Consider the following 23,356-nt stretch of genomic DNA (forward strand, 5'->3'; position numbering starts at 1 on the left):
CTTGCGCGTTTGTTTTAGCGGACGTGACGTCGGATGGCGCTGTTTGTTTTACAAATGTCACTAGACTTTTGTTACACTTTGGTCGTGTTCGAAGATTGACTGACATTACTGTCAGCAATCTTTTATCTCTTTCGCGCTTCCAAGTTCGTGGATAGCTCTGACTCTGTCCTAGGGAATTTTCAGTACTGTCAGTCAATTTACGAACACGGCCTTTGTGTACACTTTTTACACTCGGTCGAGACTAAAGCACACGAAAATAAAATAATCTCGAATATAGGTGATGAGAGAAATTAATGACATTGTAGTCAGGGCAGCTAGGTGGTCTAATGGAGTAAGTCTCCGGTAAAGCATCTCTAGATACCAAGTTCGATTCCTGACTCCATCGTTAATTTTTCAACTCACCTGAAAATTTTCGAAATTGTACTCTTTTTAGTATAAATATTACTGTTCCAGGTTACCGCCATTGCGAGAATCTTCGGAACCGATGCTACAAACCTATATGTAGGAACCATAATCCTTGTGAGTCATAATGCACCACTCCTAAGTGCATTCAGACATCGTGTGACTACGCATGGTCTGCCCGATATATCGTGGACAGAACGCCACTGCCTATACGACGAATCCGGTCGAAGCGAATACCTAAAGAGTATAGAATAGCGTAAAGGGCAGATCGCAGCCTGCCATTCCCCGACTTCCCGGCCAGGCGCCGGACCAACATATAAGATCGCTGCTCCAGCGTTGAGCCATCGCTCCGAGGACCGATTCCGCGTACCTGTCGATAGTGACTGTAATCACGGAGTATGGAGCCATAATCCACCACTCCAAGTTGAGAGTTACTGCAAGTTGTTGCTCCCCATTCGGCAACTTTGACCGGGAGGTATCCTCCTTGCTCCACACATGCTTTTGCCATAGGGTCCCCAACGATAGGCAACTTGGAAGGTAAGGTGCCGGCAACTGAAAATTTTGTGAGAGCTGGTATCAACGACGAAATCATGAGCGGAACATTACGTGTCATCTATCGGTAATTTTTGAAGATGCGTAACACAATCACAACTGATATTCGCCACAAGAGGAATGACCCAATTATAGTGGGGAATAAACGACCAATTACAGGAAGCAGGATTACCTGACGACATCAGCGAGAACGGCGAGCCAAACCCCGACCTCCATCTATTCTACGCTCATGAGATTGAGATAACTCTTTCTATCTCGCTCGTTACGTGTAGAAATTGCCTTCACTTCATTTTCCTTTCCTTCTTCTTTACTGCTATCGCTACCGTTTCTCTATCGTTTTATCGTTTTATATGACCGTTTAGCTCCTTTCCTTTTCTATTACCTTTTTTTTCTTACTATCGATAAATTTTATTTAAATTTAAATCAGTGCATGCGTGCCCGAGTCACCGGCTAAGGTAAGGGTTCTCCCGTTGTATTGTTTCGTTACGAAGTTGCTCGTATCTTGTTTTCTTATATCTTAATTCTCTATTTTGGTTGCATCGTGTTTTGCCAGTTTCTCTGTGAATCATGGTCCGCGTCTCTGAGTTGCTGTAGACCGTCGCGTGACTGCGTGATTTCTTTGATTAATTAATTCCGTTAAATATTATTGTTGAGCGACCTCGTAGCTACCGAATAAATATCTCTATCATCTGAATTTCTTATAATTTCATGCTGGAATCGCTTCCGTAATTTCTACCATCTTTTGCCATCGCTATTTATTTTTTATCTTAATTTTCCATGCTAATAATGCTTACTGTGTTTTACTGTTTATTGTATCGTACTGCCGATTATAGTATATTTACTATCGAGCATGTTTTCTATCGGAAATCGTGATCCTTGAAGTACATCAGAGCGTAGATTAAGCCGCTGAATACTACCATACCCTTTCTATCGCTTATTAACAGTTTTGTATTGCTCTTAACTGCTAATTTTTTTTTTGTATTTCTCTGCAATACCGTATTTCTTTGTTAATTTAAGTTCTGCTTATTATGGCTGACTTTATTGTAATAACGTGTATTTAGTTTATTTGTTTATCTTACGACCCCTTGTCTAAATTTCTCACCCCCTCACAATTTTATATTTTGAATTTTGTTTGTGAATTCTCACAGTTTCTAAGCTTTGTAAATTATTAAATCTATTGTCTATTAATAACACTCTTGTAAATTGTCTCTCATACTTTACAGTAATTTATATTCTCTCATCTAAGCTAATTTTGTAAATTGTTAATTAACATCAATCTTTCTAATTAGTTAAAATTTATCATAAAGTCTGTCTTACTCTTTTGTTACTACCGTCTGAGTTATCGTCAATTCTGCTCTCAATTACTAATGAAGTTCTCACTCGTTATTGAAACGTAACAGACTATTGATTACCGTAGCATCGTCTTTGGGAATTGGGTAAAATCACGTTGCCTAGTGACGCGTGGTTGTAAGTAAATTTTTGCATTATATTGCTTCGCTTGACCTACGTTCAGTTCTCTGTTAATACCTATCGGCTTTTGGTCAAAGCTACCACTTTAACTTTATTCTATCAAAAATCTGGTGATTGTCAGATATGTCCGACTTATTGATCCTTACTATCTTTTGTAATCTAACTTGACTGACTCGAATGTGTAAACCAAATCGACAATATACGAATAATTGACTTGTTAATTTTTCCTGACTTGATTTTATTCTTTATTTCTTTAATTATCGTTAGCTGCCTTGAATATCTCCACTCTATGAGTTCGTGTGAGTACCTGAGCCTAGCCAGCCATACAATGAGTTCTCTAGTTATTTATCATATCGTATTATTGATTAAAAAACCACGCTGAAGCGTCTGGTGCCCAACCGTTATCATTTTGTTATAATTAGTTAGTACAGAATAATTGGAGAATCGCGCCAAAGTGTAAACGGTAAGTCCTCATCCGAGGGTAACAGAAATTAGCGTTACAACATATATAAATATGTAATACATTAATTATACAATATATACAATGTATAATTGCCGCATCCCCCCACAGAGCTGGGTAATTGATCATTGAACCTGTCGTGCTTGATCTTTTATAATCGAAGCTCTTCTATCTACTGTCCAGGGTACAAGCTGTGACTGTCCGTGAGACTTGGGGTCCTCAAATAGTTGCCGTCAGACACGGATGACTCAGTGCTGTACACATATATTTGTCTCACTGTGCTGTAACTATCTGGTCCTATTCGAGTTTTACGAAAGCAAAGTGTTGAAGTTGTCAGGTAAAATAACTTTGGTTAAATATAAATTTTAATTAACTAATTGCATTCTGTGCTTTTAGTTCTATGGTGTCACAAATGAATCATAAATGGAAATTACAATAAACGAATAAGAAAATGTAAAATAAATTTTTTAAATTAAATAATTAACTCACGCATAAACTAGACGATACGATTGTGTTTTACGCTTCTTTGTGGCTACTGTTTTACGTAAGTTTGGCTGTGTCTCATAAATATTGATCTTGTAGTGTCACGAATAGCTGACAATTATTGATCAGTCACAGGGGTTATCATTATTATTCACCAATCATAGAAAATACCTACCATACAGGGTGAGTTTGGGCAGATCTGAACGAGGGAGGGACTTATCTTCATCATCATCGATACCCCGCCCTTTTCTCAATGAAAATTTTATCAAAATGTTGATACTAAGCCTGGTGGTAGGACTTGAAAAAAGTATGATACAGCAAGGGAGCGAGTCATTCGTGGTGATGAGCCCCTCTTGCATTTAGGCCTGGAAAAAGCTCACCATAAACATAATAAACTTATACATGACTACAGTATTACAGGTTATTTTAATCGGTATAATTTGTTTATTCGAAAATTGATTTGAGCATATCAACGATTTTGCGAGTTACTGTTACCCATAGAACTATATATTCATCTGTAATTGTAGACTTTCTTAAATTGTTGTTTAATATCTGATTATTTTGACGGTTAATAACACATGAGAGTCTATGCTGATTAAATACAGGAAATTGTTTCAATAAATATTTCTCGAAAAAATATCTTTACAGACTGTTAACATCGTAAGCAGTTTTCAAAGACCAAGAAAAGATATGAATCATCCAATCCGTTGAAGAAAAAATTTTGTGTGAGGAGAATATAATTGAGACAACTGGATTACTCCTCGAAATCCAGGTCTCCTAATTCTTCTTCAAGTCCTTCCAGATCTTCGTCAGTAAATAGATTTTCATTGATTGCCAGGGCCGTTGCGCCTTCACCAAGGATCGTTACTTCTATGCAACAAAAATTATTACTGTATCATTATCAAATAATCACATAGGTACATTTATATATTTAATATCTTTCTGATTCACAACAAAGAACGTCAAGAAAAATTTTGATGATTGATAAAATATCTAACAATAGTTTTTAGTTACACAGAAACTAATCATTCTCAACACGACTAGTTTACCAAGATTTCAGTTTTCATACCTTTCGTTTCTCCATTCGTTTCCGCAGCCACATTACTTTTGAGTCGATCGTCAGTAGCAACTGTGATACCTTCTGTATCGGCTTCTATAGCATCGTAAACTAGTTCATCCATATTCAATTCTCTGTATTCTATTCCTTTACTATCTTCATCATCGCTCAAATCATATGAAGCAAATGCTTCATCTCCATCTTCAATACCTGTAAGAAATTTTAAGAGAAGCAATGAAAATATTTTGTTCCTTTTGAGATTTCTTGGACCTTATAATAGAGTTATTTCGCGCCAAACCGAACATTCTTGAAACATCACCATGTTTAATTTGCCTGAATTTCTAAAAATAATCGTCACAAAGGGCAATCAGGAATTGCACTGATAATGAAATAAATGGGTCCTCTGTGCTTATCAAGTAAACGTTAAACTAAAAAAAGTGCACAGCAGAGAAATATCAGATATAATGGGTATATAGGTCAAGTAAGTGTTCTTGTGTTCAAGTCTCGAGACTGACTGTTTTTTACAATAATAGCTTGGCTGATTGTGACTAACAGTACACGAAGAGAAAAATGATAGAACAGCCGATAAGGGACACAGATCGGTGACGGTATCAGCTGTGCCAGGGTGTACAAGGGTTGTAAACACAATTTAGTTATATTATCTGCTAACAAAAAACATTGAGTATCGATATTATTGACTTTAGAATATTTATTTACATATTTAGTTAATATTTCAACGGGACAAGCCCAAATGCAACAGAGTTTAAAAAAACACTTTTGAACACTTTTGATAACACAAAAAAATATAAATATTTAAATATAGATGTATCTATAAGTTTCTTAGCGAAAATAAACAGAAGTTGTACAAATCCAACCAGTTAGAATGAGCATTGCACAATAAACTTAATCTAATTACCGGTGAATGTGAACAAAAATCATTCCTCAAAGAGGAAATCAGAAAGCAATGGTTATTGTTGTTTAGTAATCTGTTAGAAATATTGAAATTAAATATAGAAAATAGATGCACACAGTCGATGATATTCGTAATAATTTGGAAAATTAAAATTAAATCAATTCTAACCAAGGCCGATCAATACTGGGGATCCCCAGGGGTTTAGAAATTGATGTACAATTATAATGCAAGTAGCTTATGGGTTACCAATCTTATACCCAACATACCTTGAAAATAAACAGTTTAACTTTTTCACAGAACCGATCTGGTAGCGGAGATAGGGCCTCTGTTTGATAGGGCTATATGTCAGTTTCAGGTAAATGTAATCATAGTGCATTAATAAAGACATCCCGATCTCGAAAAAATTGGGCGAATTTAAACAAAAAAAGCATTCTCAGCACCACGGTTCTAACACACTCAATATAAGTGTTGAAAGATATCCTTTTATCAAAGACAATGAATAAGTCCTTGATTTGGTTAACATGCGATAGACTAATATTATAAATAATAATAAATAATTAATTATAATATCCGAATTGTACATCAGATTTTCCAAAACGAATGCTATCGCACTTTCTCAAATTACATTGATGCCAGCTATACTCTGGATCAAAAGGTGTGGAAAAGATGACCGTGTAAAAAAAAAAGTGACCAAAATCCCCAGAGAATTATGCTTTCTGGCACTCACAAAGCATGAATGAGCTCAATAACTTTAAAATAATTGTATGGAAAGTGGTTTATAATAATCAAAATGCATGGTATGTGACACAACATAAATTTATTGGTACATACATACATACGTACATCTATATTCAATACACGTAACATACACATATAAAACAAGTAATATTATTTTTTTTAATTCAAATAATATGTTTGTTTTGGTCGCAATTACTCAGTACAATAGAAATATCACATTGTTATTGCAACTCTGCTACTCACTGATACTACCCTTGGAAATATTTCAGACTGCAATGTTATAGAAACTTTGTTTTCATACTTCTAATGTAACACAACTGTATCAATTTCAATTTCAGAGTAAAACGTAGAAATATTTTTTTCTCTTATAACACGAGTAATATTATAAAAGAACATAAATAAAAATCATTAAGATTAGAGGGCCTTATTCAGCATCCAACCCATATATATCCTCCTTATTACCACTTTGTTCCGGTTCTAATCGGGCCTTTTTAAAGAAGCTAGTGATAAGGCTTGACTTACCTTCTTCAATAATTCTATGTAGTGACTTAATTTCAGAAGTGTCAAGTCCGACTTCATAGCTTGAACTCCTTTAAACAATCCATGAGCGACTTTGACTCATTGATTGTTATTTCGTTTCAGAGCAGTTTGAAATCGATCGACTGCTTCTTCCAATAGTTTTTCTCTGACCTCTCTGCTGCTATCATTGTATTGCCTGTTTAGCTTTCATCAATTTATCTTCAACTTTAGTGATATCTTTTCTGTTTTTCCCGGTCTTTCAGTAGCTGCTGCTTAATTTTTTCGTCGTCTTCTTTTTGGTCTGCCTCTGGTGTTTCAATCAGCTTTTTTTGTCCTTCTTTCTCTAAGTACACCTTGTAATTACAGCGGGCTGAACGTCAAATGGCGATAACCTCTTTGGTAAAAAAAAATATGGCTTACCGTCATATGTCTTTAGACCATCTTTGATGATCATTCTAGCAGTTAGTGTTTTTATTGACATGGAAGCTCTCACTGAAACGTCTTTCTACATTGGCACTGCCATGTACAAGGCACAAACTCGCCTTGACAACTTTTGTGATCAATGGATACTTTGTCTCATCCATATCATTTTTTACATCGAATATCTTCCTCCAGTAGTGATCTATATGTTCTCACTCACAAGCAGGAGGAATTTTTTCTAGCTGAATAAGCCATTTATCCAAGAGCTGTGCCATGGAGATGCCAAGAGTGTACACTCTATTAATTGCTGCGATATTGACAGTGCTTATCGAATATGTTAACAGTTGAGGTTGAAAAAATCTGAAATGTTCAGCTGTAACAGATCTTAAAATAGATTTGACTGAAATGTGTTCAGTTGCTGCCGCCTTGCAGTGCAGCTGAGCACTATATCAAAATTGCTGAATTTCTCTTTCACTCAATTTCTGGAGAGCAGTCTCAATCTTTTTAAGACATAAAACATTGTTCACTTGTCGCATGTTCTGCAGCAAACAGATTGTTGAATTGCCAAAAGTTCTTTACTGGCTCTGGTTTACATATTTTATTTACAATGATGATAAACAAATTTTTATCTTCTTCGCAAAGAATATAAATAAGTAGTTCTTGTTTTCGAAAAATTTTGCAGGTGCGCTTAAATAGCTGGGTGCTTTTAATGACCAACAATATTTCTGCTATAGTGGAAGGATTTTTTAGGTCAGCGAAAATCTTGGCTAACCTATTGTCTTCTTCCAGTTGCTTTACCGACGCCTTTTTGGCCACTGTTTCAAAACAGAAATGCTTCGCAGCTGGATATTGCTCGATTTTTTATTTTGACACTGGCCCTAATGAAAACCAGCGACATGCTTCATCAATGCACGCATCGGTACTCTCATCACTGCTTCACTCCTTCGATAATTTTCGTTCCTCCTAGAATAGAATAGTAGAACCAATTGATGTATAAGTCTTCGCCTTTTTTGCCACATTTATTGAGGCTCTTCTTGAATGCCTTATGTATGATATGAAGATTGCAGGTTCCAATACTTAGTAGACTTTTTTTTTATCATTTCGACCTCGAGCAAGATAACATCGACAATTCGGAACACTTTTTGGTTGATAGTAGGTCCATCGGATCCCAGCATCAACATGCGAGCCGATGGTAAGTTCACATTTGTGATAGCCTCCAATATAAGTTCATAGAGCACTTTTCCTGCGGCATATCCGATGAACAAAGTTTTAAGAAAGTTTAACGCAGTAGCATTCTCTACAAGACCAATATCTACAATATAAAATACAATTTCGATATTTATTTTTTACTTTTATCTGGGTCATAATGGATATCTGAGGTAACTCAATTAAAAAATAGTTTAACTACAAAAGTGAATATTGAAAATTTAATGGTCATGACAACGTACAGGAAACAAAAAATGTACTGTGAACTGTTATCATATTACACCTTATGGAGACCTGATATTCTTCCATTTCTTCTTCAGACATACACTCATCAAACGCTATTGAGTAAAAGACGAATATCGTTCAGTAGTCACTGTCCGAAAAACAGTTCTATAGCATCGGTCATGTAGTTGGTAACTTTTGTCCAACACAAGTTGAAATTTGTAGTATTTTTGAACATGGCTCTCAGGACATTGGTCATGTTATTGTATGCCGAACTTGAATTATTATGGCCAACTCCATTCATGGTCCATATTAGTTCAGTCTTAATAGCTTCATCTTTTCCAGAGTAGATATCTAAAAGCCTTGGGCCTGCATGTTACTGTTCTTGTTCAACTGTAGCTGCATTTCTTGCTGCAAGATGAAACTGAGTCGGGTTCAACTTTATTTTTACATTTTTGTTGTCCTTTCGCTTTTGGGTACACTGTGTAATAGCTTGGAATCCCTCGTTGCAAGTTAGAGACGTTTCACAGACTTTGCAGAAAACAGCATGTTTGTTTTCTATAGCAGTATGCTCGCCAACTTTTCTATCATTTGGGTCAGTTATTCTGGACTAGTCATTGTTCACATAACATTTCCTCATTTTACTTTCATTAGCCTAGTTCAAAAATATCGATATTCATAATCAATAATTTACCCAATGCAAGCTTTTACAAAAATATAAATAAAAAATTGGGTAAGCGGCGGCAGCTGGTTTAACCTAATGTTGACTTGACAAAAATTGTAATGTAGTTAGTTTGTGAAAAAAAAACCAGGACATACCATGTGCACATAAAATACATGAATAATTTAGGATTTTAAGATATACTTTAACCTGTACACGTACCTTTCGCAATCCGACAATTGTTGACACGACAATAGCACAATTGAAAAACCACATGACGTAATGTTTATGTATGAATATCTATGTGTATAACGACATTTTGGTGGCAGGGTATGCGTGCGAGTTGCGCGTGTCTAGTAAAGCTATGCCACTCTAGCCAGGCACTATGGCGCGAAATTTAAAGCTAACAATATCTCTACAAAGCAATCAAATCCCAAGAAGAAGGTGTACTTGATTTAGGATTCGAATTTCAAGAACAAGAAAATGACCAATAGATAAAGAAAGTGGAAAAAGTGACTTGCTGCTAGCCCTGGAATTACCTTCTGACGCAGCTGGACACTCAGGTGCCATGATTGTACGTGGTCGTAAAAACTTACGCACGCATATCTCACGTATTTTTTATAACAGTGAGCGTATAGTGCTACTTTTTGGCATACCGTGCATAAAGTGGAGTCGTATCGATACTCGCACGCTGTTATACAATAGTTATTTTAGTGGCAAGTGCACATAAAATGGGGATTCCTTGACAAGCATTCAGTGGTGCACGAGCTGAAGGCTAATGGAAAACTCACACGAGTCAAGAAGTCCCTGTATGCGCACATACCGTAAATCTTATTTTCTGCGCTACCTCCTGTCAAACACAAAAATATTGTGTACAAATTAGTCGAGTTGTTGATAGAGGAGCACAGAATAATTATTATATTCTGACACAAACTACGTTTTTTTCGTCAACCACTTATTACTTTTTTTTTTTTATTATTATATACATAAAAAAAATTCAAGCTTATTAAACTTGCTGATCGATATTTCAACTGTAAAATGTTAGGTTCAACATAGAATGACTGAATATCATGCTCACCGTCACCAGCTGCCAACGTAGGATCGAAGCTGAACATTTCTCTACCAGAAATGCCTACTTGATGACCAGCTTTGTAGTCATTGCGACGTTTTTCCTCGTCTTTGACAGCCTGATCTGCCTTTTGCTTCAACTTCCTCTTTTTCCAGGCCAAGAAACTGTTTAGAGTAATTTTCGTCTAGTTGGAAAATAAATATTAAAGAAATTATTATTCGGCGAATGCTCGATCTGGTACTTTTTATTCATTGGGTCACATTAAGGGGGAGGCCACTATGACGGCCGAAAAAATAAGATTTTTAAGAATTTTTTCCACAGGAATAACTAATTGATAAAGAGAACGAATTGTTAATATCTTATTAAGTGTATATTAAACTTATTTTATATAAATTTTTATTAAAAAATATTTTAAGTCAACAAAGATATGGGCCTTGACTCAACGACTAATAAAAAAATTTCCCCTCTATCCTGGAATTGATATCTCGGTGAAGGGTTATCTATAGTATAAGGTAAGGGGGTATGTCAAATATCGGTGACAGTTTTTTTTAATATTATTATTTACAAAATGACGACGGCTGAATAAAAAAATGGGCCTTGGAAATAAACAATTTTTGGAATCCGCCGTAATTTTGTAAATAGAAAAAAAAAAATGTATTGTATAGATTTGTATGGATATTGATCAAATTTTTTTTTCTTTTTTGAGATAACCACGATACTATATGTCAGTGAACTGGGGACTGCGTTCATTTCTGACTTATTTGATGATTCTCATACCGTCATCTACTGCGCACATGGCATACAGCTTTGCCGGCTTTAGTATGGTACAGGGTATTTGTATATACATAGCATTAACTGCTAATATATCTCGATAAACGGTTGCAGATCCATGCACGGAATGTGGGGATTCCAGGATGATGAAGACAGTGACAGTGCTGATAACAAGGTCATAACAGAAATACTAATACGTAGTTATCTTAAAACGTTCATGCCAGACTCTACGAAACTCAATCCTAAATTAACGATAAGCGATTTCAGAATTGCAAGAGAGAGAGAGGGAGAGAGCCTTCTTAAAACATTTCTATGCAATATCTTACCTGATTTGGACCCAAGTTAGCCCTTTCTCTTTCGATAAGATCTTCAAGGGAGATTTCGTCTTTTTTTTCTTCCTTCTTTTTGTCTTTTTTCAGTACAAATCCTGGGGGCAGAGCATGCCTATATATGCATTTTAGGCCAGAAGGACATTCCCAGAACCAACCATATTTGGACTTCTCCACAGCTTCCAAGAAATGTTTGCAAATCTAAATACAATTAAATAGACGTATCAAACTGTCTACAGGGACCAAAATTATGAATAAAAGTGTGAACTGTTTTCACATTCTATTAGTTGGATATTAAGAACAAGCAAGCACATACAGCTACACTGATCATGTCAAATTTCGTCAATCAATAAAAAAATTATTTTTCTGGTATAGCATAAAAGTAATATTACAATGTCAGTTGTAGGCTTGTTAGCTCCAGCTGCATGCTTTTTTTCTACAACTTCTTTGAGCTTATCTTCATCCCAGTTGTCCATGGTATCACCTTCCTTATCGTCGCCATCGTCACGCATATCACAGTAAAGAGATCGTTTTTCTGCCTTCCTTTCGATTGTCAAGTCATGGGAAAACTTGCATTTATCCCCTTTGGTGCACTGACCTTGCTTAAAGAATGCGCAGATCACAGACTTGGGATCGGTTCCTGAAAAAATATGATAGATTGAATCGAATGAAAAATAGAATATCACCGCTGTTTTGATTCAACTTATTTTTATTAGTAATTTTTTTTGTTATTTAGTCCTTAACTGGTTTTTATATACCTCTTCTCTACAAAGAAAGAGTGTCGAGAGGGGATTGATCTGTGTTCACACAAGGACGCAACTCCAGAATGGGAAACAACTGGCCATTGGTTCACAAGAAATGAATAGTAGATTGGGTTTACTTTAACTGCCAAAATGATGCATTCCCTAACAGGTGCATCGGTGGTCAAGTGCATTAAAAAAAAAGCAGGAGGAATTGATCAGCCAGAACGGACCAGATTTAAAACTTGCAACTATTTCTATTCTTTGACATATATGAATAACTTGGGGAAAGCTAAGTCGATTTTCTTAAAAATCTTATTATTTCTATATTGAAGGAAACCAAACTGATGCCATAGAGTAGAGATTAGCACTGGTGATCAAAAATCTCAGTCATTCCTGCCGTTTTTTCGATGGAATATTGAACGATGTATATACACATATGAATATGTGTTACCAAAAACTAGCCATCTCTGAATTAATGTCCACATGTGTACATTGGATTACGTGTAAACTTCTTTCATTTGAATAAGACTCAACAGTCTGTCTTGCCTCACCCTTAATTTAGAATAAAGGTAGGTACAGTGAATATGCGTTAGAAGGCAAGTGTCTCGTGAGTTTGTTGTATGACGATACTCCCATTCTTCCACAGCTCATTTGGCAGCGAGACTAGGAATGTACACCTTTTGTTCAGAGAGAGCGCAGCTTCGCAAACTTGTTTTTAATGTGTAATATTAACTCGATCAACTCACTTTCAACAAATTCAGAAAACTATATTGTACTTTAATGATGTTGTGATCGTTTCAAAAATGGCATGGAAGGTTTATAAAACAAGTTGTAAGCTTTTCTGAAGAAAATTTCAAACTGCCATAATAAATCTAGACCAACTTTGTTATACTTGCAATCTTCTCTTTGATTTGCTCTTGAACAATTCAATTATCATTCTCTATAATCAGAGTTCTGTTTTACAATGGTAGTTATCGCAACAACAGCGTGACGCAACGTTTTTCGCAAGAGCGATGGAGTTCGTCTGAATGGTTCACACATGAGTGTCATACAATATTTTTCGACCCCTGTGAATAAAGTTTGTATCTATAGTGCCGATTTCTGAGTGAAAATGAACTGTTGCACGCATTTTTGTAAAGTGATGATTTTACACTTTATACTCAGAAACACCAACTTTATGGACATGGGGAAGAAAAGATTATATAGCCGAAAATTAATTAATTTTCAAACCTTTTGGAAATAATAGATATTAATTTTTAAATTAAGCAAACATTAATGTTTTTCAGTGGTGAATCAAGAATGGTCTCGAATTTAATGCTAAAAAATTTGAAGGGATATCTTTCTCTAGCCCTGTTAGGTCTGACTCGGCTTACATTCATGACTCCTTGCATCTGGAGTCTATCGATGATATCAGGGATGTGGGAGTGATACTCGACTCTCGGTTTACTCTGTATTCACACATTCATTCCATCAAGAATTCTACTCTTAAGAAACTGTGATTTGTATCGACTTGCTCTAAATCCTTTAAATCTGTGGATACACTTGGGACTCCATATCTTACTTTAGTCCATCAACTAATGATGTACGCCAGTGTAATTTGGTATTTCTACTTTGAATTGCATGCTGTCATTCTGGAATGAATACAACGTAAATTTCTTAGGAAAGCTCCCTTCAAGATGGGGAGACCATTATTTGTTATTGGTCATAATTATTCTCGGGTCGGTGCCGCTATAGGCCTATGCTTGCTTATTGTTAGAGCGTACTTGGATATGATCTATCTGTATGAAACTCTCAGGCTACACAGTGGGTCCCCTATTACCCTAAAAGTACCCTTAGTACAGTCATATGAGGTAAACAAAGGGCTGAACCTCAGAAAAAAAGATAACAAGCTATAAACTCGTATGAATCTTTCTTTTGACATTTTATAAGTTAGCTCAAAAGTCATAGAATCTCCTGTACGCGAGTCTAGATATTTAAGATCAAAGATTGCAAAAACTGTTGTTTTTTTTTGTAAATATCTTGTTTCTTTTGCTCTAAATGACATTTGGTGTTATTAGGAAAGTTGTAGAGCATAAAATTCTCTACAAATTTGGTCCGAAGCAATATTTTATACAATTAAATGTTCGTGAGATAGAGCGCAAAGAGTGCGAAGCTTCTAGCTGTATGTATGATAACGTTAGGTTAATTGTAGAATCCAATACATGATACGTTTTATAAAGTCAACTATTTACTAAAAATATTATAATTATGACGGAACTTTAGTTACTTACTGATAAAATAATTAAATGGAAATGAAATCGTACTGCACGCCATTTTAAAATTTATTCTCTCCACCTATCTCTTCTCATTCCCAGAGACCTGATTTTGCAGTCTGTTATCTGCCGTCACTTTCGTTACATTCAGCGGGTACCGAGTCACTTCTAATCTACCTTCTGAACTGTACACTTGGTCTCCACATTTCAAACCAATCGCCTAATACTAAATATTGAACTGATATCCTAATGATACCCACATTTATTCAACCCTATTTCTCAACATCCAGGTTATTCCCCTAATGTAGAAACATATTAACAAATCTAAGATCGTCACAGTTTGCAAAACTGTTATTTTACATGATCATTCCGGGAGATTGAAACTTAGTTTTTTATGAAGGACGTTGGTCAGAAAGAACAAATAAATCGAAACACGCTAACAGACATTCATTCAAACATATTCAGAAATTATTCGGAAGGTTCTAAAATGTGAGTTACAGTGTCGATTTAAAGTTTTCTTTTAGTTTAGTACAATCATTCAGTTGTTTCGTCGAACCAGGAGTTGATTAATTAAAACAGTTACGACTAACAAGCACAGTTATGTTTTAGTAGCCTTTTGGATTTTAATTGGCTGAGGACGGAAGGCACTTGGCAATCTATTCATGTCGAATATCTTTAAGGATGTTTAAATTCGTATTCGTTGAAAATTACCTTTGTCTACCTTCTGTACTTGAACAGGTTTGAATATCAGGGCAAGTTCCTTCTGTTCTTTGAGCTTCTTTTCTTTCTCGAGTTTCTTGGCAGCCGGATCTTCGATCTTTCTCGGGTTGAGACCTCCAGTTTTAACCTGCTTCTCTACTTGCTGAATAAACTTTTGCTGTTTGGCTCCTTTTTTATTTTTTATACCAAAAGTTTTGTCCTGCAACATTGCAAACAGTGAAATACGTTAAACTTGAATTCCATTAAGAAACTAATGCAAACAAACATATATCCATAATTAGAGCCCTATAAATTTTTAGGCAACAAAACTGACCAATTAATTTATTACAGGGTTCAAAGAGCCTTCACAGACCAATTGAATAATAAGAGTGGGCATGATAACTGATTGCGAGATTTGAAACATGCAAGAGTATCCCACGTTCCTAACGGAATGGTTCAATTTTTACTCTTACTGTATCAGAATGAACTTGTATTTATGGAACATTAGACTGATTCTGGCTCATTGAAAGCCACCGATGTAGTCTGCTGCCACTTGTTTAACATATGAAACAGATGCTACCCATGGCCTTGAATGTGTTAGAATCAATCTAAGGGTTCGTACATGATTACAAAACAATTAAAATTTTTGCTATTCAACTTTTCTAAAATAATTTTCTCAAGTTTTACAATATAATTATTTCAAAATTGGCATGATTTGAGAGACATCCAGTGCCGTGGCTAGGTATAGTCAGATGGTTCGCATCGGGACGCCTTCAACCAAGGGGCACCTGAAAGCCATAAATATTCGGAAAGAAATCTTTATAAAGTATCCGCTCTTTTGAATTTTATTTGCTACATGAACATCGCACAGTGCTATCTTACATATTGTGATCTCGAATGAAAATAAGGATAAACCCACTCTGTGCTGGTTGTTAATTTTTAGTCAATTGTGCATCAAGAGGACACATACGTGAAACTTTATAATTTTTCGATTATCAAATCAGTTTTACTGATGACTGCCCTTGACGAGGCAAGTACGTCTTTTTACACCGAGCGTGAGTTTGCAACAGAAGCCAAAAATGAATATTGCAAAGACGTGAAGGGGTACAAATCTGTGCTTCTATGGTGCACATGGTATTTCATGTAACTCTAGTATGGTTCGCACACTTTTTTTTAAAGATTCTCATTCAATGGCAAATGTGCACACGCAGACTACAAATTTAAGCATTTTCTAGTACTAGGACATTTTGTTTTTTGTACTGTTGCAGAAACTGTTATTTTGAGTATGAAACGCAGGCACGAGAAAACACGTAGGACATGATTGCGATACATGAAACATGTTGTTTAGACTACGAGATGAACGTATATAAAATGGTTTAGAATGCCTAATTACTGTAGAATCGACGCAGTATAGGGTTCATTTTCTATGCAATAACTATATATGTATTCTTTAGTCTTTTTCTTATGGAAAGAAGTGACATGCGATCAAACTTCAGTTATGACTCGGAAGTTAGTAGCTATAAGCATTATTGTTGCTTGAAAAAGAGTAACGAATCCTAAAAATTGAAAATTTTGTTGAATCTTATACAAATTTCACATCTCCATACAATCACGAGAATCGAATTGTCCTGCAGTATTCAATTAGAAATAAATTTAATGCATACTGCTACTAACTGCGGCCTCTTACATAACTTCAGCTTCAGCTCGAAATTTCTGTTATGCTTGATGGCAAAATAGTCTACCTAACACTAGGTAAAACAGTCGCTTTTCTGTGTGATTGCTCCAGGTCGCATTAGTCCTTGCCATGGCTCACGAGACATCTCTCACAATAGCTAACGATTTCAAAACTTTAAAACCAAATCAATCATATAAAGATTGTAAAATTTGGTAAGAATATGGTATAATAATACAATTTCAAATGGAGTAATTCACAAGTAGAAGACTTAATCTTTCGTTTACAAAGCATACAACTAATATTTCACCTGACATTATACAAGCATCTTTATTTATTGAAAGATCAAAATTAAAATTATACAACTCTCACAGAGTGACTATGACATATTATATTAGCATATTTTTAAAAAATGTCAAAGATTTTTAGGGAACAAAGAAGTTTAGGTGGAACGTGTTTTCTGAAGTGACTACCATCAGTACGAGTACAAGTATGACAGAATACACGTCTTATCGATCAAAAGGTTTGATAAACTACAATTAAAAGAATAATTAATTTGCTGTAATGGAACTGGGTTTTCTAAAATATTTGTCAATAGAATCTGGAGGTTATACCTCATAAATTTTACATGACCTACATGTGAAGAATACCGAAAATCTATTCCTAACAACTGGAAGTAATCACATTTTGGTGACTATTTGACCTCAAATTTTTTTTTTAATGAACATTATCTCTACCTTTCTCTATTATTAAACCACATTAAAAAGCCTGAGAAAAAGAAAAAACCACACATTTCCCTTAATATCCGAGATCTATTAACTGAAGACTAGTACAGTTAGCCAACCTTACTCAGCTTATTGTGATCGGTGATTTAAATACGAGTGGTGATGAACATTGAAGTTTCTTGTTGAAATCAAAATACTAACTCAATTCACATAAAGTATTACCCAAGTAGGTCTGAAATTGGAAAACTGGTCAAATTAGGCAGTCTTTTTATGGCTAACCATCTTTAGTGTTTCTGTGTCAATTTAAGGTTACGAAAAGAAATAAGAGTTTGTTAATCGTACATTTAGTGTCGAGACATAAGAATCTCAAGAAGTTCCCATTTCTCAACTACTTACTTAGCCAAGTCGTTATTTATCAAGGGATAGAATTTTGTAAAACTTGCATTGCTTAACATAACATGTCAAGGGATGAACATAATGGAAAAGCCCATTCAATGTGTGTTTTGTAGTGATTGATATAATATAACAGAGAAAAGGTCTGTAATTTAGCTTACTTTTCATGTTGCGAGATAAGAGTATTGAGTCCGTGAATTCAACGCCGGTTGATGACGTGAGCGGACATAATTCACTGTCGGCAGACTTATTCACCATACGAGAATAGAAAGTTAAAAAAATTGAGAAAACGAAGATTGCTGAGAAGTAACAATGTTAAAATGTACTTCACTTCAGTGGATATAGCTTCAAGAGGTCAACCCCACGTTATCGGGTGTTCGCTCGATCTTACAGAATTCGGACAGTTCATATGAACGCACATAGCAGCATCAGATCAAGTAGTCACATGGTGTAAGTCCAACGACAGCCTACGTAAAACGATATTCATGTAGACTTACAAATATGTGTGCATACATAGATATATGTTTGAAAATTTAATGGATATGCATTACTATTTCAAGATATCGTTATACAAGTAACCATGATAATGTGATCGTGCTCTTAGGAAGAATTGGGATTCAGAATAACTAAAGATTTCAAACAGCGAAAATTGTGGGGCAAATTTGTCTAGTCTTTTTTAATTCATTACTGGCATGCCTTTGCCCGAGCAGCTCACCTCTATCACTTTCTCCTTCTTTTTCATCTCCGTTTTTTTGTTCGGGGCTGGAACTTTTTTGGGTGGCATGTTTCACTCCTACGCAAAATTTCCGGGTTAATGAAAGTATGAAATCCACCGTCTGCACTTAGGACTTTTCGTACTTCTTCTTTTCATTAATAGCTATCGTTACCGCTGCGGTGACACGCTCACGTATTAAACAGCTGACATACATGTGCCATCTTACTGTAATATCCAACCGGAAAGACCGTATGTTTTATTGATTATTATCATTAAATGTCATTTCTGCCAACTGATCCACTCTAAAGCTGAGATTTTATGAACAGCAAAAAGTAGCAGAAGTGCGTTGAGCATATAGCGACCGAGCGTGAATATGTTTAGCGCCGCGAGTGGCCAAAATTGTCCTTATCGACGGGACTTGCGTTAACTTTGACAAATGGTCCGGCGGTTGTTTCTCATCATTTTTCCGAAAAAACAAATATTTTTACCGAAAAAATGCCTCCTCCCGGTATAAGAAAAGTGAAGGTTAGCTGTTGCACTATCGGTTGTACCGAGTAAACTGTTATTAGCTTTCCCTATGTGACAGGAGGGTTCAAAACGATTGGTTAATTTTGTGCCATGGCATAACCACGGAAGTTTATGATTGAATGAGTCATTCAGTGTTGCCAGATTGAAATTCTTCGCCGTATTAGATGGCGCCACAAAACGTACCAGAATGGAAAATTTCGTACAAGAAATGTAATTATAATTATGACAATGGAATACTATAATTATCGACCATATTGATACCCATACTTGTCAATAATATCCTTTATGTTCTCTAAAACATAAATCAATTAAATACATGATACAGAGGTACGTGCCACCTATTATAAGTCTACAAGTTAACCCATGTGGAGTACAACCATGAACGGACAACGTCCATGACTGTGTCACACCATACTCAAGTTGGAAAGGACGCATTTAAATGGCTAGTGGGCTAGTCCAGTTAAAAAAACAAATTTTTAACGCAATTACGAAAACGTACTAGATAGGAGAAAGTCGTATCAGCGTACTAGATTCCCCTGAATCCTACTAGATCTTGTACAATTGTACAAGACTGGCAACACTGGAGTCATTGGCGTAGACAGGGAAAAATGCCCGTCGGTTGGGACTAATAGAATCGATTTGGTGCAGCAATGAATTTTGCGCACGGTCTCTATATTACGGAAGGTAGTTACCCACGCCGTAAACCATGAGGAAACTGTGGCCGTAGTGATGAGAGCGAGATATAGATCCCCACTGAAATATCCCCAGGTTAACCTGGATATTTCGTCTCTCTCACTTTGGATTTGATTAGCTGAGAGTAGCTACCTCTAGTAGTATATGCTCTAAGCAGCAGTGTAATACCCTACCAGAACGCTCATATGATTACGATTATCATTATCCTATATAATTATACTGACCGCCACAACTTAAATGTAAGAATCCTCCGACTAGTATCGAGACAAAATCGTCTAGCTAGTTAAATATCCCTAGATGCAATGACATTAAAATACATTAACTAAGAACTCAATATCAAAATTCGCAAGATCCTAACATCACGGAGATCTATAATATATATTATATATATATCAATATACCTTCATTACCATACACCTATGATATTGTTACGTGCCAGCCGGTATCCACGGCGGCACCCTCTCTGTGCCCTACCTTATCAGCGTGCAGTTACCATAAGAGAGCCTTACGTGCTCCTACCAATAGTCGTAGATCAATACCAACACACATAGTTACCATCGTAACGTCCAAATTCTTTTATCGATAGTTCTCATACGACAGATTAATCGTTATTTCATCAGTCAAATTCATAACATGTATGGTATATATATTTTTTCCCATTTAACCGTTATACCTTTCAACATTAGCTTGCACGTAAAATTTTTGATTTACGATCTCAACCGCAATAACCCAAAGTAACAAACACCTGCAATAGTTAAGATAATCGAGTAGACTAAACACCGGAAACGTGGGAAGAGAAATCATGGATAGCTACAGAGAAAGAAACCCTTATTCTCAGAATTCAGGATAGCGCCTTCATTTTAATGACGATAAGACCAATTAGCGCTTCGCCGCTTGCTTCCCTAAACCAACCACCTCGCGCTAATCCACCACCGAGATCTCATTCGCTAACCAGAAACCTTACCCCAACTTTTTCTTCATCCTTAACCAATCATCCGAGACCCGCGAGAAACCGCGACGCCGTTTGAACTCATCCTACTTTCCCTCTAATTCAACCCTTCCAGAGAACAGAATAGAAGAGAAGAACTTCAGACATCATAGAGTACACAAGAAAAGATTTAGACATCATAGAGAGCAGATCAGAACTTTACCGAAATCCTAGAATCAAATCATATTATAATTAATTCAGAATCTCCGAGACTTATTAACAGTTTGTGACTGCGATAGTGACTAACATCAGTTTGTACCACATCTGTAAACCTACCATTGAGAATTAGAAGAAGATTGTTAATAAATGTGTAGTTAACCCAAGTGTTGTTATAAATAATTATTTCAATCACGCGTAGTGATGGTTGGCACGAGCCTTACCTAACGAACTCTCAGAATTGTAGGCGAGTTGAACGAAGATCTGAGGAGCTGATCAGCGGATTCCCAACATTTACATATACCAACTACGTAAGTCAGGAGAATAATTTAAATCACGCAGCGAATCAGAATCGACTCGAAACGTTCCTCTCAGAACGTAACAATATCCAACTACAAATATCCAGAAATTGTGATTGCAAACACGGAGTATTAGAGCCGTGTTATAGGCAACCTATATCGCACCATATAACCTTAGGAATAAGACTGGAACTGTGACCGTCAAAAGCAGTCGACGCCAAGAGTGTTATCTAACTAACAGTATCAAATTTATAAGCATTATATTATAAAGATAATACGTACTATACTCAAATATAGAAATCACAACCGTAAAGCTTCCGAACTCGCAACTGGATTGCCTAATGGTGCCGCCCCATGTATAAGGGTCGAATCAGCCCCCTCCGACGCCTAACGAATGCCGTCTTCAGTATGTTTACGATTATGCTTGTTGTATACGTAGGTGTATACAACAAGTTTCGTGTTCCGTTCCGTCTATTTGCATCTCCCTAAACTCTCATGTACTCAGATTCCGGAACGGTGTGCCAGAGTATCAATTTTTATTCTATGAAATAATTAATCATAGTTGGAAAATTTAATCTTACATAAGAGCTAATTAGATAAATCTAGCTTTATCGAAACAGGCAACCGAAGCCGTATAGCACAAATATGAATCTAGGCCGTTCAATCATTCCATGAAATGTTGGTACACTTGGGGACGATGAATCTGAGAGGGCTAATTTTTCACACTAGACAGTTATGTTGGAAACACAGAGAAATTTACAGAGCCATGGTCGGCCGAGCGCAAAACAAACTCAATCTCAATAAACATAATATAACCCATGGCTGTCGAATCCAACCTTAGGATATGTGTCAATCAGTGAATCACGCTGAACTCTAAAGTTCAGTGGTGTCAATCTAGCAAGTCATCATCCCTGCGGTATTTTAAGGTTAAATTCGACGGTCATGCGTACGGTCTTATAGACAGGTCTGGGCACTCCGGTTGTAAAACCATGCTCGAAAATGAAGCCGATGTTGTGAATTTTCGCCGCTAGCGCTAGTGAGGGAGAGGCCTACTTAGGCCGTGTTCGAAAATTGACTGACAGTGCTGTCAGCAATCTTTCATCTCTTTTGCGCTTCCAAGTTCATGAATAGCTCTGACTCTGTCGTAGGCAATTTAGTACGCATACACCGGCCTCGGAGATTGCAGCGCTCCGGTCTTTGGTGCACAAATTGAGAAACACAGGCTTCAAGACGGTCACGCTGCGTTATATAGGAAGGGGCTTGGAGTGCCCAGAACTGTCCATAAGACCGTGGTCATAGGTTATACTATGTTTACTGAGATTGAGTTTGTTTCGCGCTCGACCGGCTTTGGCGCTGTAGGTTTCTTTGTGATGCCAACATAATTAACTGTCTAGTGTAAAAAATTAGCTGTCTGAGATTCATTGTCCCTAAGTGTACATGGGACGACGGGGTCTTTCAAGGCTTAGAACGGTCTCGGAAATCCACTAAATTTCGTCTGCGTTCCGTTCCGTCGTTGCGAATTCCGGCGATCCGGCTTTACATGCGACGGGACGATGACATAAACTAAAAAACCACTCTTAAAACGCTGTACCGTAGTCAATACATGCGCTTTACGAAACATTACAGATCCCCGTTGCAGAACCATACAACCATTCCAGTGGTGACCAATTAAACTGTATTTCCTGGCCTCGAGTTTACACAACAAATGACGTGTTTTCAGCAATTTCCCGAATTTCATGTCGTGTATTATGTATAATCTGAGGGTTGGCTTGGCTCCATCCAAAGGGTCAGACTGAGTCTTTGTGAAGGAAAGATATATTTGAAAGATAATTATAATAAATAAGGTAGGATAAGAAAATGAATTGAAACTGGAAGAATAATTGTGGTGTTATAACGTGAGTAGCTCTGTATTGGAAGGATCTGAAAAGTAGAGAAACGTTGTTAATTCCAAAGCTCTTTGGCTGATCCGTTGTTTATTGAGGAGGTTTGTCCAGATTTGTAGGCAGAAGTTGGGTATTTTCAAAGGTGAGTAGACCACGTATCCAGAATTAAAAGAAGGTATGCATAAAACGTGTTTAATGATTGAAAAAGAACGAGTCATTTAGAGAAAATAATGCGAACTAGGACCTCCGTGAAGTTGGCCCCCCGAAGTTGTTATTTTTAAATCTAATTAATGCAATTCGTTTGAGAATCGTTTGAGAGGGTTTGAGAGTAAAGAAAA

General features: G+C 36.4%; 1 protein-coding gene and 1 long non-coding RNA gene across 5 annotated transcripts; one reads left to right on the plus strand and one right to left on the minus strand.

Annotated features, from left to right (window-relative positions):
- The first annotated feature begins 210 nt into the window (after positions 1–210).
- LOC124211525 (uncharacterized) lies at positions 211–3,991 on the plus strand. 2 transcript variants are annotated; one of them, XR_006881472.2, is made up of 3 exons: positions 211–331; positions 454–1,409; positions 3,068–3,991. It is a non-coding gene; the product is annotated as an uncharacterized lncRNA (long non-coding RNA). The 2 variants fall into 2 exon arrangements; XR_011176349.1 differs by lacking the exons at positions 211–331; positions 454–1,409 and adding an exon at positions 1,421–2,887.
- LOC124211523 (zinc finger CCCH domain-containing protein 15 homolog) lies at positions 2,916–18,787 on the minus strand. 3 transcript variants are annotated; one of them, XM_046610660.2, is made up of 8 exons: positions 18,472–18,787; positions 14,979–15,186; positions 11,665–11,912; positions 11,270–11,473; positions 10,182–10,356; positions 4,437–4,634; positions 3,543–4,237; positions 2,916–3,138 (listed from the first exon to the last, which is right to left on the minus strand). In XM_046610660.2, the coding sequence occupies exons 1-7, from the start codon at positions 18,538–18,540 to the stop codon at positions 4,122–4,124; spliced, it is 1,218 nt and encodes a 405-aa protein (XP_046466616.1). In that variant the 5' UTR covers positions 18,541–18,787; the 3' UTR covers positions 2,916–3,138; positions 3,543–4,121. The 3 variants fall into 3 exon arrangements, with proteins under 3 accessions (XP_046466616.1, XP_046466614.1, XP_046466615.1); XM_046610658.2 differs by having other exon boundaries at positions 2,916–3,181; XM_046610659.2 differs by having other exon boundaries at positions 2,916–3,181; positions 3,374–4,237.
- Between the last annotated feature and the right edge of the window lie 4,569 nt (positions 18,788–23,356).

Source organism: Neodiprion pinetum, chromosome 2 (genome assembly GCF_021155775.2).
Source record: "Neodiprion pinetum isolate iyNeoPine1 chromosome 2, iyNeoPine1.2, whole genome shotgun sequence".
In the NCBI taxonomy this organism is placed as follows: Eukaryota; Metazoa; Arthropoda; class Insecta; order Hymenoptera; family Diprionidae; genus Neodiprion; species Neodiprion pinetum.

Coding starts and splice junctions, on each gene's coding strand:
- LOC124211523 (XM_046610660.2), bottom strand. CDS start 18,540: ATGCCACCCAAAAAAGTTCCAGCCCCGAACAAAAAAACGGAGATGAAA. Junction 11,913..14,978: donor AGTACAGAAGGTAGACAAAG/GTAATTTTCAAC, acceptor ATATTTTTTCAG/GAACCGATCCCAAGTCTGTG. Junction 4,238..4,436: donor AACGAATGGAGAAACGAAAG/GTATGAAAACTG, acceptor TTTGTTGCATAG/AAGTAACGATCCTTGGTGAA.